This window comes from Bactrocera latifrons, unplaced genomic scaffold (genome assembly GCF_001853355.1).
Source record: "Bactrocera latifrons isolate USDA-ARS-PBARC rearing strain unplaced genomic scaffold, ASM185335v1 scaffold_31, whole genome shotgun sequence".
Lineage (NCBI taxonomy): Eukaryota > Metazoa > Arthropoda > Insecta > Diptera > Tephritidae > Bactrocera > Bactrocera latifrons.
In genome coordinates this window covers 1522142-1542585 of record NW_017536741.1, presented here as the reverse complement: position 1 = coordinate 1542585, position 20444 = coordinate 1522142, and the positions used below count along the sequence as shown (strand labels likewise).

Genomic DNA, 20444 nt, shown 5'->3' with positions numbered 1-20444 from the left:
TACAATTAACACAGGCATTTTGTTAAGCTTAAATTAGGCAAAAGTATGTACAAAGAAAAGAAAAAAAAAGTACCAAAAATATAAATAAAATTAATTAAATAGCAATATTTAAAAATTCATTTTGAGCATATAATTTAAGTTTTAATACATTTGTACATTGTACATTAATATGTTTTATACAACACACATATTTGAAATTACAAATTATATAAAAAAAATAAGCACAATGCATTCACCAAACGAAAAAAAAATATTTACATATAAATTAAGCACAAATTGTGAAAATTATAGAAAAATAGTTTCACATAGTTTCAATACGATAATTCACGGTAAGTCACACTTTTGAGTCGAATTGCGACTTTTTTGTACTCTAAATGTCGGCCAATAAAAGCAACAACAATAACAATGAGATTAGCGTTTAACATACAATATTCCAAAGGCATACATACTTACATACATAGAACAGCCAAAGCTTATTTCAAATGAGAGGGCTTACTACTAGAGGTTAAAAACAGGCGCTAGAGCTTAAAGCTGCGTAAAAACGGTAAATAGCATAGAAAACTCAACAAGTGTAAAATAATTTAGAGCTTACATAAGCATACTTTTGAAGCSATTACAGCTAAACTAACAACATTCTGCGCATTTAAACCGAATTTCACTACATTCACACCCTTTACGTTATAGWATGTGGGTGGAGTGGTGCTTACAATTAAAAATCCTGCTGCTGACCGCGTTGCAGTACATTGTTAATTCGCAAGCGCAGTGGCGAGAAGTCGATTTTCTTGAAACGCGGCAGCGAGGCAAATTTTTTCACACCACTCAGACCGCCCACAGCTGCGTCCGCGCTGCAGCTGTCACCCACCGCAGCTATGCCACCGTCGACCATGTTGATCTCATCGCCTACATCCGCCATGCAGCTCTGATGCATTTCCAATTTGGAGTTTGTCACGCTGGTGCTAGACACCGGTKTGGTGGACAAATTGCTGYCAATGCCTTCAGCCAAACGATTTTCAGTTTGCCGCAACTGTAGATGGTGGTGGAGCAGATTMTCGTAGATGCGCTCCTTATCGGTGGCGTTGGTTGCTTGTCGCCTTCCGGTAGGTGAGGGCGTTTTAAGACCCTCCAATGGATTCGGCTGATCGCCAGCTGTTTTTGCGTCATCAAATTTGAAGTCAATCTTTTGCAACAGTGCGAACTGCAGCAGCTCCGTTTGCAGGCGTTCACGCACATCATCGGCTAATTTCGTCACATCTGCTTCATTGTTGTTATTGTTGAGATTCTTATCGGCACTGTTACTCTTCTGCTTAGCATGCTTAACGGTATAGACATGTTCGGCGATTTTTAAAGCACCAGCCCGCAGAGTTTTATGCACTTTGCTAGTTTTCGGTGCATTTTTGTTGTCTGCCTCCGTCGCATAATTGCCAGATTGTCGCTGCTCAATGATGCTTTGTGGCGATGATATGTATAGGTTCTCTTTGCGCTCACGCTTTATTTTCAAAGTCACTAAGTGGCGTAGACCAACCGATGATGCGGGGTTGTTGGATTTCTGAAAGTTTGCGAAAATTAAATAAAAGAGATCCCAGAGGACAAAAAGGTCTCATAATTTACATTATAAGGGAAATCCTCTTACAATTATCTGCAATGTTTTTGACTCCACAACAAAATGTCAACAACAACAAAATACCAACAACAAAAATTACAACAACAATAACAAAATGTTAACCACAACCAAATTTCAACAACAAAATGACAATAACAAAGTGTCAACAACAACAACAAAATGTCAACAGCAACAAAATATCAACAACAACGAAACGTCAACAACAAAAAAATGTCAACAACAACAACCAAAAACACCAATTAGAACGGGAAACGCGAACAGATAAATCTGCAAAAAAACAACAACAACAGCCAGAGCAACAAAATGAAAGCAGCAAMAAGAGACAATAATAATAACAATAAATACTGAATTTCTTTAAATAACGCTCGAACTAAGTTTCCAACAACGAAGACAATCTACAATAAACGAGAGTTTAACGAACTCCCAAAAACAACTAAATAAAAACAATCCAAAGTTAAATAAACACAACAAAAAGTATTTTAAGAAAAATAGTTTGTATTTTTTCCTCTTTTTACAGTGTGTGCCTACCTCGCTTGTGCCCGCGCCAGATATTGTTGGTGAAGAATTAGCCACTGCTTGTTGCGGACTCGTTGTGGCCAATATGTGGTGGCGGCGAGTTTTCGCTGTATCACAGCTGTTCGGATAGTAAGAAGGGATTTTGTCATCGACACTGATAATTGACTTACGCGGCGTTTGATAGTAGTTTTCCTCTTCCTCTGCCGACTTTTCAGTTTCCACAACTGTCTGTGTGTGTGGCGATTCTGTTGGGGTGCTTGTGCTTAGCGACGCAGGCGGCAGTTTATGTTCCAATTCTTGTGATGCTTTAACAGCCAATAAATTCTCGTACAAATTACCGGTAAAATCATCTACGTTTGAGTTAGATGTCAAAGCAGTTACTGAGCTGAGATTAGCCGAGACATCAATTTGATTCATATTACATTTATTCGATGTGGTATCCACTTCGGTGCTGGATTTGTGCAGATCCAGCATTTGCTCATATATCGCACTTTCTTCTGCGGTGTCTTTATGAGTTACTTTTGGAGCTGATGCTTTCGGTTCTTCTGTAGAGGAAGAACTTGTCGATGGATATGAGTTAGTGGAGTAACCGGATGTGGTTGGGTCGGTATGTACCTTGTCGGTAGCCGTCTCTTCCGTTTTCTTGGGTCGGATAGGTGCCATCACACAATATCCTGTTAAATCGTCTACTAATATTTTATTCCTTTTCTGATTACTTGCAGGTATGGTGGCACCATTATAGCCTATTAAATTTATACTAGACGAATTGATAGCGGAAAAATTAAAATTGTTAGGAATTTTTTCAGACACATTTAGACTATCYGTTGATATCCTTCCATTCGCTATAAAACATGCTTCTTTGGACGGCACGAAACAAGCGTTATGCAGGCTTTCGTCGCTTAAATTTAGATCATCACAGCCTGCAATGGAATCATGCAATGCACCGACAACGATTTCATTTTCATCTAACGTGTCCAAGTAGTTGGTTTTTGATAGGTCTGGCGAGGAAAAACTATTTCGCTTTGATATAGCAGACACAGTTGTTGTCCATGACTTTTTCTGCGCTATCGCAGCTGCATCGTTAGCATATATAGGTGTGGTTAATTCATCATTTTTAATCGGTTTAGTCGGCGTAATGCTATTAATTATATCTTCAGCAGTGCAGGCCTGTGTTTCGCTTACGCTTTCAGCACGTTTGGCTCGTCCACTACCAAATATATTGTCCAAAACATTTTTATATTTCTTTTTTTTGGCTAATTCAGACTCAGGATTTGTATTCGAACGCGGTATTTCTCCCAAGATCCCTTGACCATCGAAAGTGTTTATACGTTTTCGAGGTGGGGGAAGCGGCGGCAGTGGCGGTGGTGTAGTTCCAGCTGTGGATCCCTGCTGTGATTCAGCGGACTCTTCATGGATGGCGTTAAATGCTTGGGTATTAGGTTTCATCTCCTCATAAATACCGGAAGCAATTGATGCTCGTGACACACGTCTTGAAAGACGTGGTTGCCCGTCAACGTATTCAAGTATTTCTTCATAGATGTCAGAATTTTGCCTTGACCAACCATGTTCGTTATTATCATGGCAGATAGGAATTTTTGGCAAAGGWCCAAGTGATGAATAAATAGCCTCAGTCGAGCTGCAATTTTATTTTAGTGTAAATAATATTGTATACCCTAAATATTTGGTTTGAATTTTACTCACTCTTCATTCCCRTTTTTTGGCAGCGGATTATGTATATTTTCCTTTTCGAACTGCCTTGTGTTGATGCCAGCCACGCCCATACTTGGACCGCGGCTCATTCTATTCTGCTCCAGCATTAATTGCCGRTGTAATTCTAAATTTTTTATAGTCTTTTTTATCCATTTCATGTGACGCCTGCAACTTATCTCTGTTTCCAAAGCAAAATAGATGAAACACTGCTTTCGATTTTGGGTCCAGAATAGCCCATAGCTGAACTCTTTTGTTCGCGAAGATGCTAAACTTATGCTAACGCCCGGCACTATAATGGAAACACTAATATATCTTTTGGATTGGAAACGTTGTTCCTCCGTCAGACATCCTTCAGCATCATTACATCCCGTGATTGCGATACGTAAGTAGCTAGGTAGGCATTTGATGCCTTCAATTTTAACTTCACATCTGGACCATTGCTTAAACTTCAGYGAATCTGGGCGTTTATTATGTATATCCAATTTAACATCCATATACATTGTAATCTCATTGTTATCCATTTTAAACACTCTTTTTTGATAACAAAATTAATATTTTTCAGGATAAAATACAAAATACATAACTCTAAACAATATTTTCAGAAAAGCCACTGGAAAAAATTCTATTGAATTTGTATGTACAATAACAAATAAATGAGTGCCCATCGAGACWTTCAAGAAGGATACCGTTCCTTTTCAGTGTTGCCGAAGTTTTGAAAAATGTAACATCCAACGCTAGTATAATATCAGTACTATTTTAGTATTACTTTAAAGTTGATTTGAAACCATATTGATATTTGAACATATTAGTTGATAAAACTAAATAATCTCTATTTAACATTTTTTTTTAAGTTTTTGAGTGCCAAATCATATTAATCATAATGTTCGCTTTTAGCGCTAAATCCTATTAATGAATCATCATTTTAGCAGAAAACGTGTATTAATAATACGTGTATAATATGGAGAAAGTAAAATATGTTTAAACATTCTCTGTATAATACACGTTCTCTGATTTTAGCTTCAAAAAGTCAAAATAATCTAAAATACATTACAGTTCTTTCAAAACTGTATAGGATCCAAAAATAATTCATTGGAACATGGCGTTTACTGGTATTGTAAACAAACACAGCTGCTTTCGTGTTGGCGCTAAATGTAAATTCGTAAAATTGGTACTTTGTAAAACGTTTGTTAAAAGTTACTACTGAAAACATGAGTGAGTTGGAAATGGAAGCAGATTTAGAAGAAAATGAAGAAAAACCGTAAGTAATCTTAATCTAAATCAAAATATGCGGAGCTTTGGGTGCATATTTTAGTGATTTAAAGTGATATCCAGATACAAATAATTGAACGAAAACCATTAGCTGTAGCTTTACAATATTTCAGATATGTGCGAACGTTGGAAGATGTCCAAAGTATCATTAAACATGCCAAATTAGATGCTAAAAATCTCACACAAGTTACCCAAGCACTTTACTACCCATCTTCGACAATGGACGACGATAATTTAAAATTGCTAGAGTTGGATACACATATGCATCAGCAAATACGTCTAGGTCAGAAGCTCTACTTTAAAGGGGGTCATAATGAAAAAGTTGTGCTATGTACTGAGGAGAAAACGTATGACGTGAAAGGCGCAGAGATCTCTAATAGTCTGTTGTTAGTGCCGGATTTGAAATTCGCCGCTGCCACCAGCACTTCACCGTTGAAGAGTCCTCGCGCCGGCACTTCTTCGCTTGAGACAAGTTTGAACGATGATGATGACGATATTTCGGTTGATCGAGCATTGGAACAGCGTAAAGTGCTTAAAATATTTCACGAGTACTTTGAATGTCGCGAAATAAGACCACGTTACCGAAAGATATACGAACTGTTACAGCTAACTCGTTATTCCGGACCCGAAAACGAGGAGTATATTGATCGCAAATTATTATTCACTTATGATCAACTGTTGGACACAGTGCAATGTAGTCGTAAGCAATTCGACGAAGGCTTAATACAATTTCGTGCTATGGAATTCGAAGGACGCATGCGCGTACTCGAATGTGAATATGAAATGCGCATTGTGAATTTTATGCTGGGATTGTTGAGTGAAAATTCGTGGGCTTTAGATGAGGTGGAATATGAGGAGACTTTGTCGGCTTTGGAAGGAATCGCGCCAACTGAAATTGTAAAAGGACTTTTCCGCATTTACACAACGCCGACTGTTGGCAAAGAAGGGAAATATACCTATAAAGAGAGCCTTGTTTCACGCATCATTGCACAAAATATATTGCAACCAGAGTTAAAGTTTCGTAAAGACGAATTTATGAGCACTTGGCAAGAAGCACTGCCAGAGGGCATGCGCTGCGATGTAAGTAGCTGAAATAGTTGCATTTACGTATTGTATACAATTCTTGATTTAGGAACAATTTTTACGTGGCCTGGGCATTATTGATAGGGAGGGTATTACGCCTTGTATTCGATCGCTTGTCGAAGAGCTGCTGCCAACAAATATTCACGACAGAATGCGAATTTTGTTCAAGAACAAAGCGCGTTGGACGAAAGAAGAAATGGAGCCTTATATTGAGTGAGTAAACATTACCGTTACAATACAGTACACCAAACACCCATTACATAAATCTTATTCTTGTAGATGTTTTACTACACCTACCCTCTCTGTGTCTACTTTATTGGCCAAACACGCACGATCTCTTACGGAGAATGGCGTGCGCTATTTCGTATCAAAACACTGATTTATGTTTAGTTTATTTAATAATTGTTTTTAGAACATCATTTATTAAATAATTGTGTATTTTACGCTAGTTTTCGTTTCTTATTTCGATTTTTCTTTGCTTCCTTTAAGTCCTCTATTGCTGCCTTCATTACGTTTACAGCGCTCCCTTTATCAGCATCTGTAGCGGAGTTGCCAATGGCCGGAATTTGCAATTGTCCGGTACTAGTTGGATATCTACGAATTCGAATAAGTTGATTAAATTAGGAAATATACAATAAAAAATAATAATTTACTTGAAACTAAAGCCGCTTGGAAACATTGGTTTTGACAGCAARGACCTGAGTTGACCACGTATATTTTCTAAATGCATACGATCGCGTCGTCGTTCGATCACGAAAGCGTCTTCGTCTTGGTCACTGCCACTAAAGTGTGGAAAATTGAATATCATAATATCTATTATTTGCAATATTTTTACTTACGACTCGTCATTAAATCCATCTATTATCATATCCATCTCCTCCGCGTGCTTCTTCATCCAACCAATTTCACTTTGCGTGCGACGTTGCTTAAGTTCCAGCTTATCAACCTCCCTGGCCAAATTCACGCGTTCCTTTACCGCACGTAGATACTTCTCGGAAACGGGAAACAATGGCAAATCTTCTGCTGCGGGTGTCAAATTTTAATATGCATACACATTCAAAAAAAAAAAAAAAAAATCATCTAATCGTCTGTGTACTCACATCTGTCCAGGGTTTTATAAAGCTTTACATAGTTCTTCACTTCGCCGGGCTCCATAAGCATTACGGTTATGCCATTTTTATTTGCGCGAGCAGTTCGCCCTGAACGGTGAACATAGTTTTCGCTGGTGCGTGGCACTTGGTAGTGTATCACATGTTCCACATTTGGTATGTCTAACCCACGCGCCGCGACATCGGTTGCGATTAAGAATCCATTCGGATTGTCGCGGAATCGCTCCAGGTTCTTGAGACGTTGTTTTTGTACCATATTTGCGTGCAACGGCAAAGGCGCACATTCCAACAAACCGAAGAGTGTTGTCAAGCGTTTTACACAGTCAATTGAGTTGCAGAACACAATAGTACGGCCCGGATGACGCTGTACGAAATAATATAGATAATAGTCCTTTTGATCAATTGAACATATGAGACGACACTCGGTGAGGTTATGTGCCGTTTCTGCAATGAAATAAGTAAATGATTATACGGAAGTTTTTGTTGTTGTAGTGATTATTTAGTCCTATTTGGGTGGTAAGTTGTTGTCGAAGTCATCTAACAGGGGACCCGGGAAACATGYTGTTTCGACGGGGTCAGCCCATGGATAGAGGGGTGCKAGATGAGTGGTATTTAAACAGGTGGTTAGAGTCATGCGGAGATACTTACACGAGAGACATATATAATATATTCAGAACGGAATATCGGAGCAACTGCTATTTGTGGTGGTATGACTCCAAGAACGCCCTTCACTTTGAGAGAGTCGGTGAAGGTGTAAATTGCTCCACTGTGTAGGGGACTGGACATTTCTGACGCTAGTTAATGTGGTGGTGCTCACCAGCAGGRAGCTGATGGTCTCTTAGACTCACGTGGTGAGTGAAGATAGGGAAGTAACAACGTCCCAAGCGTCTTCAATATTAGAGAAAAAGTTATCGGACGATAAGACGTTCCTATGTTGGGGGGTCTCCTAGGTYTCAGTAGTGGGACCACTCTTCCAACTCACCACACATCGGGTATATGCAGAGCCATGACGAACAGATTATGGGCTTRGGTTGCTGTTGGTTTGCTTAAACTTACGTTGACTTCTGGTGATGTCCACGATTTTGGGCTGTGAAATTCCCAGCTCTTCTATAAGACCTTGAATTTTCATGCCGGGTGTTTGCTTTATAAACTTAGGCCGCTTTCCYACATTTCGCTCTGTAAAATAAATGTGATCAAAATATGTATTTATTTCAAATTTAGTTTCAAACAATTTACTTTGCATATGGTCGGGCAGGTCATGCACTAGTGTTAACGTAGCCGAAAATATGAAATTTTGCCGCGTTTGCTTCTTCTCTTCATTTGCATTCAGCACTTTCAAGAGGCTCCGGAGTTCTTCGAAATGGCCTTTTTCGACCATGCGGTCAGTTTCGTCAACTACCAAGAAACTTATATCTTCAATTTTGCTTAAATGTGGATTTTCTTGTTGATAGAGCTCCCATAAGCGTCCGGGAGTCGCGACAACAATTTCGGGGCAACGCTTCAGTAAACGTTCCTGTTTTGCAACTGCTAATCCACCAAAAATCGCCGCAACTTTTATACCTAAGGTACAATGCATTTATTACTATAATGTAATCCATATAATTGAATTTTCTTACCAGTGTACTTCGCGGCTGCTACTAAGTGATCTCGTACTTGTACTGCTAACTCACGGGTCGGTGTGAGCACCACAGCGTACAGTGATCCATTGTGCTCCTGATCGTCGTCCGAGTCACTTGCTTCGTCCTCTGTTGGTAAAGATGGATAAAAATCAAGTTCTTCTGGTGGTGGAGTTAGCTCCCTATCTTCTTCAATTGCTTTGGATTTCACATCCTGAGTTTGTCCCTTTACTTTAGGCGCTTTACGTATTCCACTACGTAGGTTTTTCGATTTCAGCTCCATGATACCGGCTAATAACGGTATACCGAATGCTAACGTTTTACCACTGCCAGTTTCTGCCGCCCCAAGTATGTCTTTTTTGCCCAAAATGGCGGCAGGCAGTGTCATAGCCTGTATTTCCGTCGGCGATTTGAAGCCTTTTTCAGCAATAGCTTGAAGAATTACTTGTGGCACACCTAATCCATTCCAGCCCTGCATTTAAATTGTAATGTATGTATGTATCATTTTCCAATATAAGTTATTCTTACCTCAAGGTCATCAACGCTCAGCGCTGACGCATTCAGCAACTGAGGAGCCTCGGTTTCATCATCACTTGTTTCAATATTTATATCATTATCTTCAACTGGTGGTCTCAGCAAAGCAAAGCGATCTGGAGGATATTCCTGTTCATTACTTTGGTCGACCTGAACATCAACATCTGTCTTATTTTCATTCTTCTTCTGTTTACGCTTTTCACGTTTTGCTTTACGTTTTTCAATTAAATTTAATTTCCGCTCTGCCAGACGTTCCTTTCTGTTTTTTAGCGTAGTAGATTCTGTATCATCATCATACTCTACGTCCGACTTATCTTCTGTATCCGTTTCCGAATTTGATTGCTTCTCCAATTTACGTTTTTTAGCTTCCAACTTGCTTTCCTTTCTCTTTTCTTTCCTTGAGCGTTTTCCCTGTAATATATAAGCTAATGGTTGTACGCACATAAACACATTCTTTAATATTTTACTTACCTTGGCAGTTTCCACTAATTTAGGGTCATATTCTTCCAACACCTCTAGGCCAATGAGACCTTCAAAACCGCCACCGTCATCAGAGATTATATTGCCTTTGATTTTCACTTTCTCCCAAGCTTTATTCTCCAACGCATCTCCAATAGTTTTTATTTTATTAGATTTATGTTGGACTTTTATCTTTTTTGTTTTAACTGCAGGCATTTTCCTAGTGCGTGTTTTAATTGAAAACAAAATTTATTTTGACATTTATGCCCGGCACGTGCATTTGTTTATACATGCATTAAGTTTGAGAGCCAATGTGCTCTCAGTTGTTATGGCAGGGTAACCGTCACATCTTTAATTTTGATTTCAAGATCAGTAGACTAGCCTTGGTTTGATATCGCATACCAGACTTTCGAAACCTATGAGACGTTTTTCGAGCATTTCTTGAGCAGAAGGGTGTGTAAAGATATAAATCTCTAACGCAACTTTCTCAATGAAAATATTGATATACTTATCATAGTCAAACACCACTTAAAAAGGTATCATGTTACATCGTTTTTCGTGCTGGAGTGTATAGAACGGATGTAGAGCCAATCAGTTCGCAACGGAATGCTCCGTATCTGGAAGCCAAGTTACAAAGGGTAGTCGTGTATGAACTGGGTGCTCGCTCGCCAGCTACTTCCGGAATAGTATAATCGGAGCATTGCGGTTGGTTTTCATACCAAAAAGGAGCTCTTGGGAGCGAGAAGAGATTACAACAACGCACAGGCATGAGCCTGACAAAGTTGTTAATGAGTGGTTACAACCCCTCTAGGGTTAGAAGCATAATTATCTTCCCGAGATGCCGGAAACTACTGAGCGTTCTTTAGACCCTGTATCTAGGCCCTTGGATCTATATATTAGGGGATCCTATCGCCTAAATGGCAGTCATCACGGTACTGGTTTTTATCCAAGTGCTGGACTATGTAAGAATGTGTGACAGAGGAGAAGGCACAATATACGTTAGGTTACGGGTACTATCTATTTATCTAAGAGAGTCTTCCCTCTCGAAACTAACTCTTCAATATGCATTAAAAATAACTCATTGGTTAATTTAATTCTAATAAATTTTATTCCAGCAAAATCTTTCGTTTCTTATGATATCGCGAATTTTATAATATTTTTGCCTTTTTATTGCAGGGGTAAATTTACAGTTAACATTGCCGCTAGTCAATTATCACTAAATATTTAATTATTTCATACGCCACACTAAGCTACACCCAGTTTAGCCTTCAAAGACTCGGGCATTTCTGGTGGAGGTGGTCTGGGCATATGCAGGTACACCTTAACAGCATCATAGATGAACCATTGAGCGGCAGTTAGAGTACCAATCATCACAATCCTAGGCATAAGGCCACCCCAAAGACCTATTAGGGGGAAAGAGAAAGCCATAAAAAGTACGAAGCGTTATAAACATAAGGATGTGGAATGGATGGAAAGTATGTACGTACCAGCCCAACCCAGTTGCTTGGCCACATCGAAGGCTGAAGCGCCCTTGGCTTGGTTCAATTTGGATACAACTGTATCAGCTGGATGGGATACGATGGCACAGAAGACGCCAGCAATATAACCAGCGGCGAAAGTTACGACCAATTGTTCACCCTTTGTACAGTCCTGACGGGGTTTGGGTACCACATATCTGTAACGGTACAATTCAATTTATATTACATATTTTATTTTTTGTTGAAAATACTTCACTTACTTATATAGAAGTTCTAGCGTTCTTTCGAAGCAGGCGAATTTCATCATCGTGTATGGAATTTGTCGCATCCACAATGGTACCAAACCCTTATAGAATGCAGCAATGCCCTCCTGTGCCGACATCTTGGGCAAAGCTTCACGTAAAGTGTTAGCAAATCCAGGTGTTGTTTGAATTTTCACTTTGGCCGCCTCCATAGGAGATAAAGCGATATCGGCAAAGAATTCAGCCGATGCGGAAGCCGCAAGGTACAACCAAGTACGATACAGGTAGGAGTTCTCCTCACCAATCGCATCCGAGTAGATCACCTTAAATACTTCATAGAGACCGAATTTACAGAGACCCTGCATAGAATAACCGAAGAAAGTTGGCGCCCATCCCTTAGAAAGACCTTTCACGCCATCTTCTTTAAGTGTAACGGCAAAGCCATTGAACACACTCTTATATTTAACGGGATCGACTTGTAGGCGACATTTGACCAAATCCAATGGCACCACCATAGTGTGAGTTAGACCGCACGAGATGATACCACCCAGACCACAGAGTGCAAAGTAGGTGTTCGAGCCGAACTCGCAAGAGTCTTTGTAAAACAAGAAATTTAGATTTGTGAAAATTCCTTTAATAAAAATTCATATCGCTTTAAACTTACCACCCTCGGCGGCTGCGGCAGCCATTATCTGGTGGTTTGGCGTCAGTTTTGAGCCATCACTGCGGCTGTTCGCCTGACAACTGGCTGCCGAAAAGGGAGTTTTAAAGGGAGAATTTTGGGCGGCTTCAAGTAGGGATGTGAAGAGCATTGCGTCAATGTTTACAGTTCAGGCTGCAAGTTATTGAGAACCCACAAAAATAAAAGCAAAATTAGCGAAAATAAATGCTATAAATAAGAAAATATATATTTATAAAATTATGCATTCAAAAATAAAGTTAATTATTTAAAATTAAATTTAAATTAATATAGGCTGACAGTGAATTGACTTTTAGGTTAGCGCAGCCGTTTGCCAAAAATGATGTAATACGCTGATTACAGTTAGAGGCCAACTGTCTCTATTTTATCTATGCTTCAACAGAGAAGGTCATTAACACATTCAAGGCCCGTGCATTTTTCGGTATCGAAAATTTTACACGAAATTTGAAGTTTGTAGTATAATATTACYCTAATTGTAAAGCGCAGTTTTTGATAATAATTTAAAAATTAATTTTGCTGCGTACTGTGTATTGTTTTTAACGTCTTTAGCTGTAATGTATATTATTAGCAAAAATCCTTTAGTTTTGCCTACGGCTCCTCAATATATTTGGGTATTTTTTTTACCGTTTTTTAGCGTTTGTTTTTAAAATTTTACATAACGCTTTCATATTTAGCATCCACAATATGCAATTTGCTGATTATTGCGTAATAAAAATATATTTCAAACACTTGTATCCTCAATTATTAAACCCCTGCGCCTTCCACATGCACTTACAACTTTGTTTTTTTTAAATATTTGTACTTGTCATTTCCAACTCACTTGGATTTGAAATAGCGAAAACTAAAATCCACAGCTGAATGGAAAATTTATTTAATTTAAAAAAGGAATATTACCACGGAGAAACGTTCGTTGCACGCCAAACCACTAACCGAAATGCTGTGAGTGGATTATTTATTTTGTCTTGCAGGCGAAATACTTTTCCCATACAAAGAACTCTTCGCATTTACATTATATTATTGCATTTTCTACACATGTAAAGTGCAACGGCGCCGAGAGCATAATTTCTGGGTGTATTGTATGAAAAGCGATTCGAGAAAAATGCAAACGTTTCGGGTTTTCAAATATTTGCTCGTGCCGCAATCGCTCGGAAATGCAGCGCACAAATACTTATTCAATTGTATTTGTAAATACTTATTCAATTTGTATGGTAAAAATTGCTAGATTAGAACTTTTGCGGTTTTTACGAACAACAGCATGAACTGTTTAGGAAGGATGGCGTTGGCCTTGTGACACGTTTTTAAGAAACAAGAAAAAGGTCAGCGCGTGTGCACAAAATGTTATGACCTCAATAAGAGAAATTCAGGGAAAACTTCGTTTAATTCAAATAAATTTCGTGCATTCTTTGTGTGATAAAAATAACAAAAAGTTGTATTTAATTTAAACAGCGCCAGTGAACTACAATATTTTTAATATTTATTTTAATCGTACAAGTTGCTCAATTACTTGTTTTTAAGTATATGCCAAGATTCATATATGTTTGTATGTGCAATTCATAAAATTAACATTAATTATAATAATAAATATTATTCTTAGAAGACTCGCAGTTGCTTAGAAGTCTTGTACGCAATGTATCATGGTAAAAGAGAATTTCGAATATCTAATGCTTGCATTTTCTGTACAAAGTTTTATTGATCTTGGCTTAGTTATTGGCTGCTGCGACTGTTCACTATTGGTCTAGACGATTTGTAACATAGTTGGCTTCTCACCGTCGGTCAATCTTCCATTTGTTCGTTCAATTGTGCTAATAATGCGGCGCGTTTCGACTCCAGTTCGGTTTCGCTTAGCGCTTGTTCCTCTGCATTACGCGAACTAGTACCTGAATTTTCAACATCGGACTGATTGCTACCATTTGCGCTTATCGGTGTAATAGAGCGGTGATGTTTCTTTTCCTTCTTACTCTTTTTGTCGCGTTTTTTCTTTCTGCTAACTGTAATATCATCCAATTGTGAAGTGGTTGGCGAAGCAATTGGTGAGGAGATGACGCGTTCAGATTCGCAGGAAGACTGTAAGGAAATATTAACAACACTCAAACATTTTGTATGGTATATTGTAGACTACATACAGCTCGTGAAGTCTTTTTGCTCTTTCGCTTCTTCTTTTTCTTCGATATGCGTTCACTTTCCATGCTGAGGCTAGAACTAATCGAATGCTGTAAAAAAAATTAAACGCAAATTGAATGTAAATGAATTCTAGATTTTGATTATGCATATTTACCGAACGCGAATGGGACTTTCGTTTTTTTGATTTTGCCGACTCAAATTCATCKTGATCATTTTCAATGTCCTGTAATTAATTACAGGAATTTGTAAAATTTATTATTGTCTTGAAACTTGTTGGTGCACTTGTGTTACTTACCGACTTAGAACTGGAGCGCACTCTCTTCTTGTGTTTTTTGTTCTTCTTCGACTTTCGCGAACGGGAATGATGATGACTGCAGGCGTCTTCGCTTTCTTTAATATAGTCCTCCCAGATCTTTTTCACACCGACTTCCTTTTCATAAACAGTAAATGCCTCTAAATGTTCCACCAACTTCTTCGCAGCTTCGTACGGTTCCTGTACAGAAATATTTGCCTCTTGCCATTCCGCTTTGATTTCGTTTTCCAATTTTCGCAAACGGCGAGTTTCTTCTTTCAGACGCTCTTTTTCGACGGCTTCGGCCTATTTTTTTTTATTCAGGAATATAAAATTATTACCTTTAGATAAGAGATTTTTATTGTGCAAAGTTTAGATACCTTTTCAAGCAGCGCATTATATGTCAATTTGACATTGCCCGCGTCTAAATTTGCAGAGCGTTTGTCTTCACACACAACAGTAGCAAATTCCTCGAAGGAAGTATTTGCTTGCACCACGTACTGCTTTTCTTTGAGTATCTCGCGTATGATTTTCTTTTCATCGTGGTAGCGCGCCTTTAGGTCTTCCACATAGAATTTAAATAAATCCAAGGGCGTAGAACCCGGCTGACCGAGCATAGCTGAAAAACGCAAATCTGCCGATATTATTGGATAAAGTTCTACCCAAAGCGACATTGACGTAAGTTTTCCAGCTTCATGTTGTGCATCTAATAAGGATAAGAATGAATCGCGGTTTTTGCGCTGTTGACGTTTGAGACGCTTCTTTTCGCGTTCACGTTCTTCCTCTTCTTCTTTTTCTAATGATCGAATATGATCTTCGAAAACTATGAGCGCATCCTCTTTGTCCATTCCAAGTAAGTTAACGTCATTCTTAAAGGCGGCATTTTGAAGCAGCATTAGTTGCGCCTGCGCCCATGTAGTTTCGTAAGTGATTGTGGTCATCGACTCGAGTAACTCGCCCAATACTTTCATATTTCGTTTCTTTAGTAYACGCGTTTCCTCCCTTTCCCTCTTAGCCAAGTTGAAAATACAATCATCATAAATATCACGGCGATCCTGTTCCGGCACACTGGTCCATATTTTATTGGACGCAAATAACTCTTCGCATTTATAATATTTCATTTGCGAGTTCATTTTATCAGTTGACATAAGGAAACGTTCGAGGTCCTCCTTGGCTTTTTTAGCGCGTAAACGCGACTCTTCTCGTTCATCTTTCAGCTTTTGTGTTTTATATGCGTTAAATGTTTGCTTCTTTTCGTTCAAATTTTTAAACGAACTATAACGTGGATCTTTGGAAATTATTTTGACGCACTGATCCCAGTTTGCATTTGATGGTACATTTTTTTCCCGCAGTAAATCTTTGAAAGCTTCAATTGCTTCCTTTTTATCTTTGAATACTATTTTGGGTTCTTCCGTAGGTGATTCTTTTTTATCTGTAAAAATCATTCAATAATTATTATCGTAAACAAATTTGAATGTTATTATTCGATTACTGTTTTCCTTCTCTTCCTTCCCAGTTTGTGGCATTTCAATTGAAGCTAATGTAGCAGCCATGGCTTGATCAAGAGCGGATGAAGAATTTTCATTACTGCCTGGGGTCATAGGTGAACGTATATCAGGTGTAGCTATATTTACCACGGTGGGTAGAGTGGCCGGAAGTATACTGGCTAGCGCAGCCGGTGGCACCATTCCCGCCAAACTGGAAGATGTCATCGCAGCAACGGCTTTGGCAGCAGCAGCAGCTCTATATACATATATTATAAAGTAGTGCACTTAGTTTTTTGTTGCGAAAGTTAGAAAATAAAAAATCTTACTCTTCTGCTTTTACTTTAGCTTGCATTTCTACGAATTCTGGTGGTGGCTCCCAACGTGATTCTTTTGTGTTAACATTGTGATAATACACTTTACCAGCATCAGAACGGTACTCTTTCCAAGGGCATTGGTGAGTCAAACGTTCGGCTGGTGTCATCAGTGCTTCAGGCTTCTCCCATGAGCTTTGCTTAGTATTGTTATTGTAGTAATATGGTCGCCCATCAGGAGCCTTGTGCTCTGTCCATTCAGTGTTAGGCGGTATACCACCGAATGCTGCCGCCAGCTCTGGTGGAGGTGGCCCTCCAAAACCTGGTGGCGGTATGTTAAACATTGGCGGCATGCCCATTGGTGGCGGAACTGCACCACCCGCCGCTCCCGKAGGTACATTCATATTTCTGCTTTGTGCAAGACAAAATTTTTAAATACACTTTACAAATAAAACSACAAATTTCCAGTCGCAAACTTGTCAACGTATGCCAAACCATAAACTGCTCTCAACACCAAAACTGTTCTAACCTCAAACAGCGCCGTTGTACTGAATCCAGTCTGACTGATAGAATTATAATAATATGCTATTTTAACACTGAAATTATATAGCCACTTAATATTGTTCAATTTGCAAGTACTTGCTTTTAATTTCGTGAATGTTTACATTATCTAAATTACCATGCAAAACTTGCTTAATATTACAATCCCCGGCTCGAGAAAATGCTCAATTGACATTTGAAAGCGTCGAGCAGAGTTGCACTTTACGCACTTACCTGCACAGTGATTACGATTTGTAAAAACTTATCTGAGCGCAGTTTGAGCAAGGACAGACATGTTATCACTGCATAAAATTAGCCGTTCTTACCATAAATAAAATTGTTATAGGATTTTATATTTAAGAGAAATTATTTCGAATTTAAGTGAAATTAATTTTTTTTTTTTTCATTGACTTATCTGTTTTGGATTTTGTTCACCTGATGTACATCAAGTGGTATTAATTTTCGTTGTATCATCGAATACTTATATATTCTCGCAAAGTAATTAGTACTTTTATTAGTTTTTAATAGTTCGTATACTTATTCCAGACAACATTACAAATGATAAGAATAAAAAAAAAAGCATGTGTAAAATTTATAGTGCTTTTTCAAGTATAGAAAACTGACACCCTGGTAATTTCAAGGTTGTCAAAAGTACAATAAAACAAATATTACAGCGATAAGAAAACTTGTATATTTTTTGCTAAGTGATTGTGTTTAAACTTGTGGGAAGTCGTAATATTATCCTTATTAAACGAAGATGTGGACTTCCTGAAACAGCCTGGTTCTTAATTCGGTTTGGTGGAAGATGAGCAACTAAACATCGCTTAAATAAAATATGACATAGGAATTAAACATTCTCTATTATCTTTGAATCTCAAAACTTCAATGTATTTCTGAAGTAAACAAAATGAAACAARTTATAGCCAAGCCCAGATTGAAATGGATACTCCTCTTCCTACTATCGCTTTTTGTAATAAGCTGGTGTCTACTTTATGGCTCAGACATAAATCAAACAGACATACGCTACTGTTTCATGAATAGCTTCAGCGCTTCTCCATCAGTTTCATATGCACAACAAAAATATGCACAAAATAAGTTCGGTGCTGGTCCGCATCTCCTGGACGATATAATGCTTTCGGAACCGAAACCAAATGCGAGCGGGCGTAGTATTATCTTTCACGAAACCAGTTGTCCAAATGAAAAACTGCGTAGTCGAATGCAATACTTAGGCAGCGCACCAATTAATATGATGGATCTTACCGCACGGGAAGCATGTGCCATTGAATCGGCTGCATTACACAATCCTGGTTTCAGTGTTTTCGTACTTTTTGCCAGTCCCGCTTACCGTGATTACAATAATACTTCGCCAGTGATAGAAGCGATACTCAGCTACCCAAATGTACATTTACGCAACCTAAATATATGGACATATGCAGCTGGAACACCCATGTACCAGTGGTTAAAAGACGGCAAACTTTTTCGATCCAGGTAATAACAAAACAATAGCGACTAAATGATATCTAGTGGATTTAACATTTAAAAATTTCAGTTATGTGCTATCACACCTTTCCGACTTTTTACGCTATTTAACATTGTGGCGATGGGGTGGCACTTATCTTGATATGGATGTCGTAGTGCTGCGTAGCTTAGAAAAATTGCCACCAAATTATACAGGAGCGGAATCAACAACATACCTTGCAGCAGGGGTAATGAACTTCGCTCCCGATGGATTTGGTCATGAAATTGCTGAAAAGTGCTTACGAGATTTCCTGTTAAATTTCGATGGCAGCGATTGGGGTAACAACGGGCCAGGCGTCATAACGCGTGTCATGAATGATGTCTGTAAGACAGCCAACATTGAATTAATGATGAATGCTAAACGGTGTATGGGATTTCACATAATGCCAAGGGAAGCATTTTATGCGGTACCTTGGAAAAAGTGGGAATATTTCTTTGAAGCGCAGTACCTGACTGAGACCCTGAATTTGCTACGTGATTCATACATTGCGCATGTATGGAACAAACACTCCAAGCAAAGGCATGTGAAAGTGGGTGCAAACGTAGCTTATGGTATTCTCGCCGAAAAACATTGCCCGAAAGTTTATGCAGCAGCAGGCGAGTATTTTTAAAACACAAGGACATTTAATGTTAAAAAAGGTTAAGGTAAAAAGGAAAAGTATTTTTAGCATTTCGTTCAAACGAAAGTAAGTAATAGTTTTTAGTTTGCTGCGTATCTATGTATCTGTGAAAGTTTAACTCCGAAGCAGCCTTTTAACATTAGTTGGATACCCATGGCTAGCGGATTTAATTGAATCGAACCGAAATTTATAATTATGCCCGAAAGTTGTTTTGTTAATTATTTTATATTGTTTTATGTTATATTGTATGCATATGTATGTATGTCCGACTAAGGCAGCATTTGTAGAATCTCTTGTGTATTTTTTTTATTAGATTTTTAGCATTAACGAATAATATTTTTTTTTACAAAATTTTTTTTTTATAAATCTTACTCAAATAACACACTTTTTCTCCTTAAATAAACGTGTGCGTCATCCCTACTAATCGCATGCATGCAATTCGGTTGAATAATAACCCTTTTCTGTATKTATGTATRTTCTCATTAGCTTAAATATATTCCACACACCAAGCACATTCACATTTGTAAATAAATATACTCGATATGTATTATTTAACGAATCTCAATAACAAAAAGCAATACTGTCTCTAAATAGCAAGTAGTAGAAACCAAAGTTTGTACATAAATATTAAAGTTCAAATATGGATCAATTTGTAGTAGAAATCTTGTATGTATGTATTTTAGAGCATTGTAGATGATATTATTGAAGTCGAAATGATCATTGAGTTCTTATATAGGCGCAATTAGTTTTTTCTTAACAATATGATAAATTTTTTATATTTTTTTTAGCAAAAAGCTTAGTACAAGCTAACCGCGAACACAGTAAAATAATGCTCATACTTGTATGGTGAATATAGATAAATAATATCCTACCTATTCCTGCCACGAGAAAAAATTCTACATTATTTTTTATACACATGTTGTTTTCAAAAGCGATCAAAATATCGTTGCAGAAATCCGAATTGCAATAGTTAATAGTAAGACAAATATAATATTGGCATACACGTTGAAATAGCTTATGCATGTGATGCAGCGTGCACTTACGACATCACATTAACTACACACATATGTATGCCAATTGGCGTGGAAACTCCTAATCAAAGTTATACAATGAAATCAAATGTGTATTATATAGAATTGTTATGTATAAGATGAACAGTGTTATATGAGAAATATATGCACCCGTACACAAATGAGTCAACTTGTTTTAATAAAATAC

At 38.0% G+C, this 20444-nt stretch overlaps 6 protein-coding genes across 9 annotated transcripts; 2 read left to right on the top strand and 4 right to left on the bottom strand.

Moving 5' to 3' along the window:
* Window positions 1-227: 227 nt before the first annotated feature.
* Window positions 228-4669, bottom strand: LOC108970820. Of its 2 annotated transcripts, XR_001993509.1 has the most exons (4): window positions 3839-4669; window positions 2150-3773; window positions 593-1546; window positions 510-531 (listed from the first exon to the last, which is right to left on the bottom strand). XR_001993509.1 is itself a non-coding variant. In XM_018936457.1 (3 exons), the coding sequence occupies exons 1-3, from the start codon at window positions 4366-4368 to the stop codon at window positions 710-712; spliced, it is 2991 nt and encodes a 996-aa protein (XP_018792002.1). In that variant the 5' UTR covers window positions 4369-4669; the 3' UTR covers window positions 228-709. The 2 variants fall into 2 exon arrangements, 1 of the variants encoding a protein (XP_018792002.1); XM_018936457.1 differs by having other exon boundaries at window positions 228-1546.
* Window positions 4670-4835: 166 nt separating this feature from the next.
* On the top strand, window positions 4836-6647 carry LOC108970822 (sister chromatid cohesion protein DCC1). Its single transcript, XM_018936459.1, has 4 exons — window positions 4836-5105; window positions 5230-6196; window positions 6249-6412; window positions 6479-6647. Exons 1-4 carry the CDS (start codon window positions 5056-5058, stop codon window positions 6576-6578), a joined length of 1281 nt encoding a protein of 426 aa, XP_018792004.1. The 5' UTR covers window positions 4836-5055; the 3' UTR covers window positions 6579-6647.
* On the bottom strand, window positions 6585-10133 carry LOC108970821 (ATP-dependent RNA helicase DDX24). Its single transcript, XM_018936458.1, has 9 exons — window positions 9930-10133; window positions 9453-9869; window positions 8925-9396; window positions 8545-8868; window positions 8365-8484; window positions 7300-7752; window positions 7039-7222; window positions 6853-6981; window positions 6585-6793 (listed from the first exon to the last, which is right to left on the bottom strand). The coding sequence occupies exons 1-9, from the start codon at window positions 10131-10133 to the stop codon at window positions 6640-6642; spliced, it is 2457 nt and encodes an 818-aa protein (XP_018792003.1). The 3' UTR covers window positions 6585-6639.
* An 869-nt stretch (window positions 10134-11002) lies between these two features.
* Window positions 11003-13335, bottom strand: LOC108970711 (phosphate carrier protein, mitochondrial). Of its 3 annotated transcripts, none has more exons than XM_018936235.1 (5): window positions 13158-13291; window positions 12302-12472; window positions 11656-12232; window positions 11405-11592; window positions 11003-11320 (listed from the first exon to the last, which is right to left on the bottom strand). In XM_018936235.1, exons 2-5 carry the CDS (start codon window positions 12447-12449, stop codon window positions 11163-11165), a joined length of 1071 nt encoding a protein of 356 aa, XP_018791780.1. In that variant the 5' UTR covers window positions 12450-12472; window positions 13158-13291; the 3' UTR covers window positions 11003-11162. The 3 variants fall into 3 exon arrangements, with proteins under 3 accessions (XP_018791780.1, XP_018791782.1, XP_018791781.1); XM_018936237.1 differs by having other exon boundaries at window positions 11163-11320; window positions 13232-13335; XM_018936236.1 differs by having other exon boundaries at window positions 11163-11320; window positions 13113-13292.
* Window positions 13336-13769: 434 nt separating this feature from the next.
* Window positions 13770-17277, bottom strand: LOC108970713 (pre-mRNA-processing factor 40 homolog A). The gene is made up of 7 exons (XM_018936238.1): window positions 16564-17277; window positions 16243-16493; window positions 15131-16182; window positions 14754-15056; window positions 14613-14681; window positions 14461-14547; window positions 13770-14401 (listed from the first exon to the last, which is right to left on the bottom strand). The coding sequence occupies exons 1-7, from the start codon at window positions 16950-16952 to the stop codon at window positions 14111-14113; spliced, it is 2442 nt and encodes an 813-aa protein (XP_018791783.1). The 5' UTR covers window positions 16953-17277; the 3' UTR covers window positions 13770-14110.
* Window positions 17278-17740: 463 nt separating this feature from the next.
* LOC108970840 (lactosylceramide 4-alpha-galactosyltransferase) lies at window positions 17741-20421 on the top strand. The gene is made up of 3 exons (XM_018936498.1): window positions 17741-18576; window positions 18638-19203; window positions 20015-20421. Exons 1-3 carry the CDS (start codon window positions 17996-17998, stop codon window positions 20074-20076), a joined length of 1209 nt encoding a protein of 402 aa, XP_018792043.1. The 5' UTR covers window positions 17741-17995; the 3' UTR covers window positions 20077-20421.
* The last annotated feature ends 23 nt before the right edge of the window (window positions 20422-20444 follow it).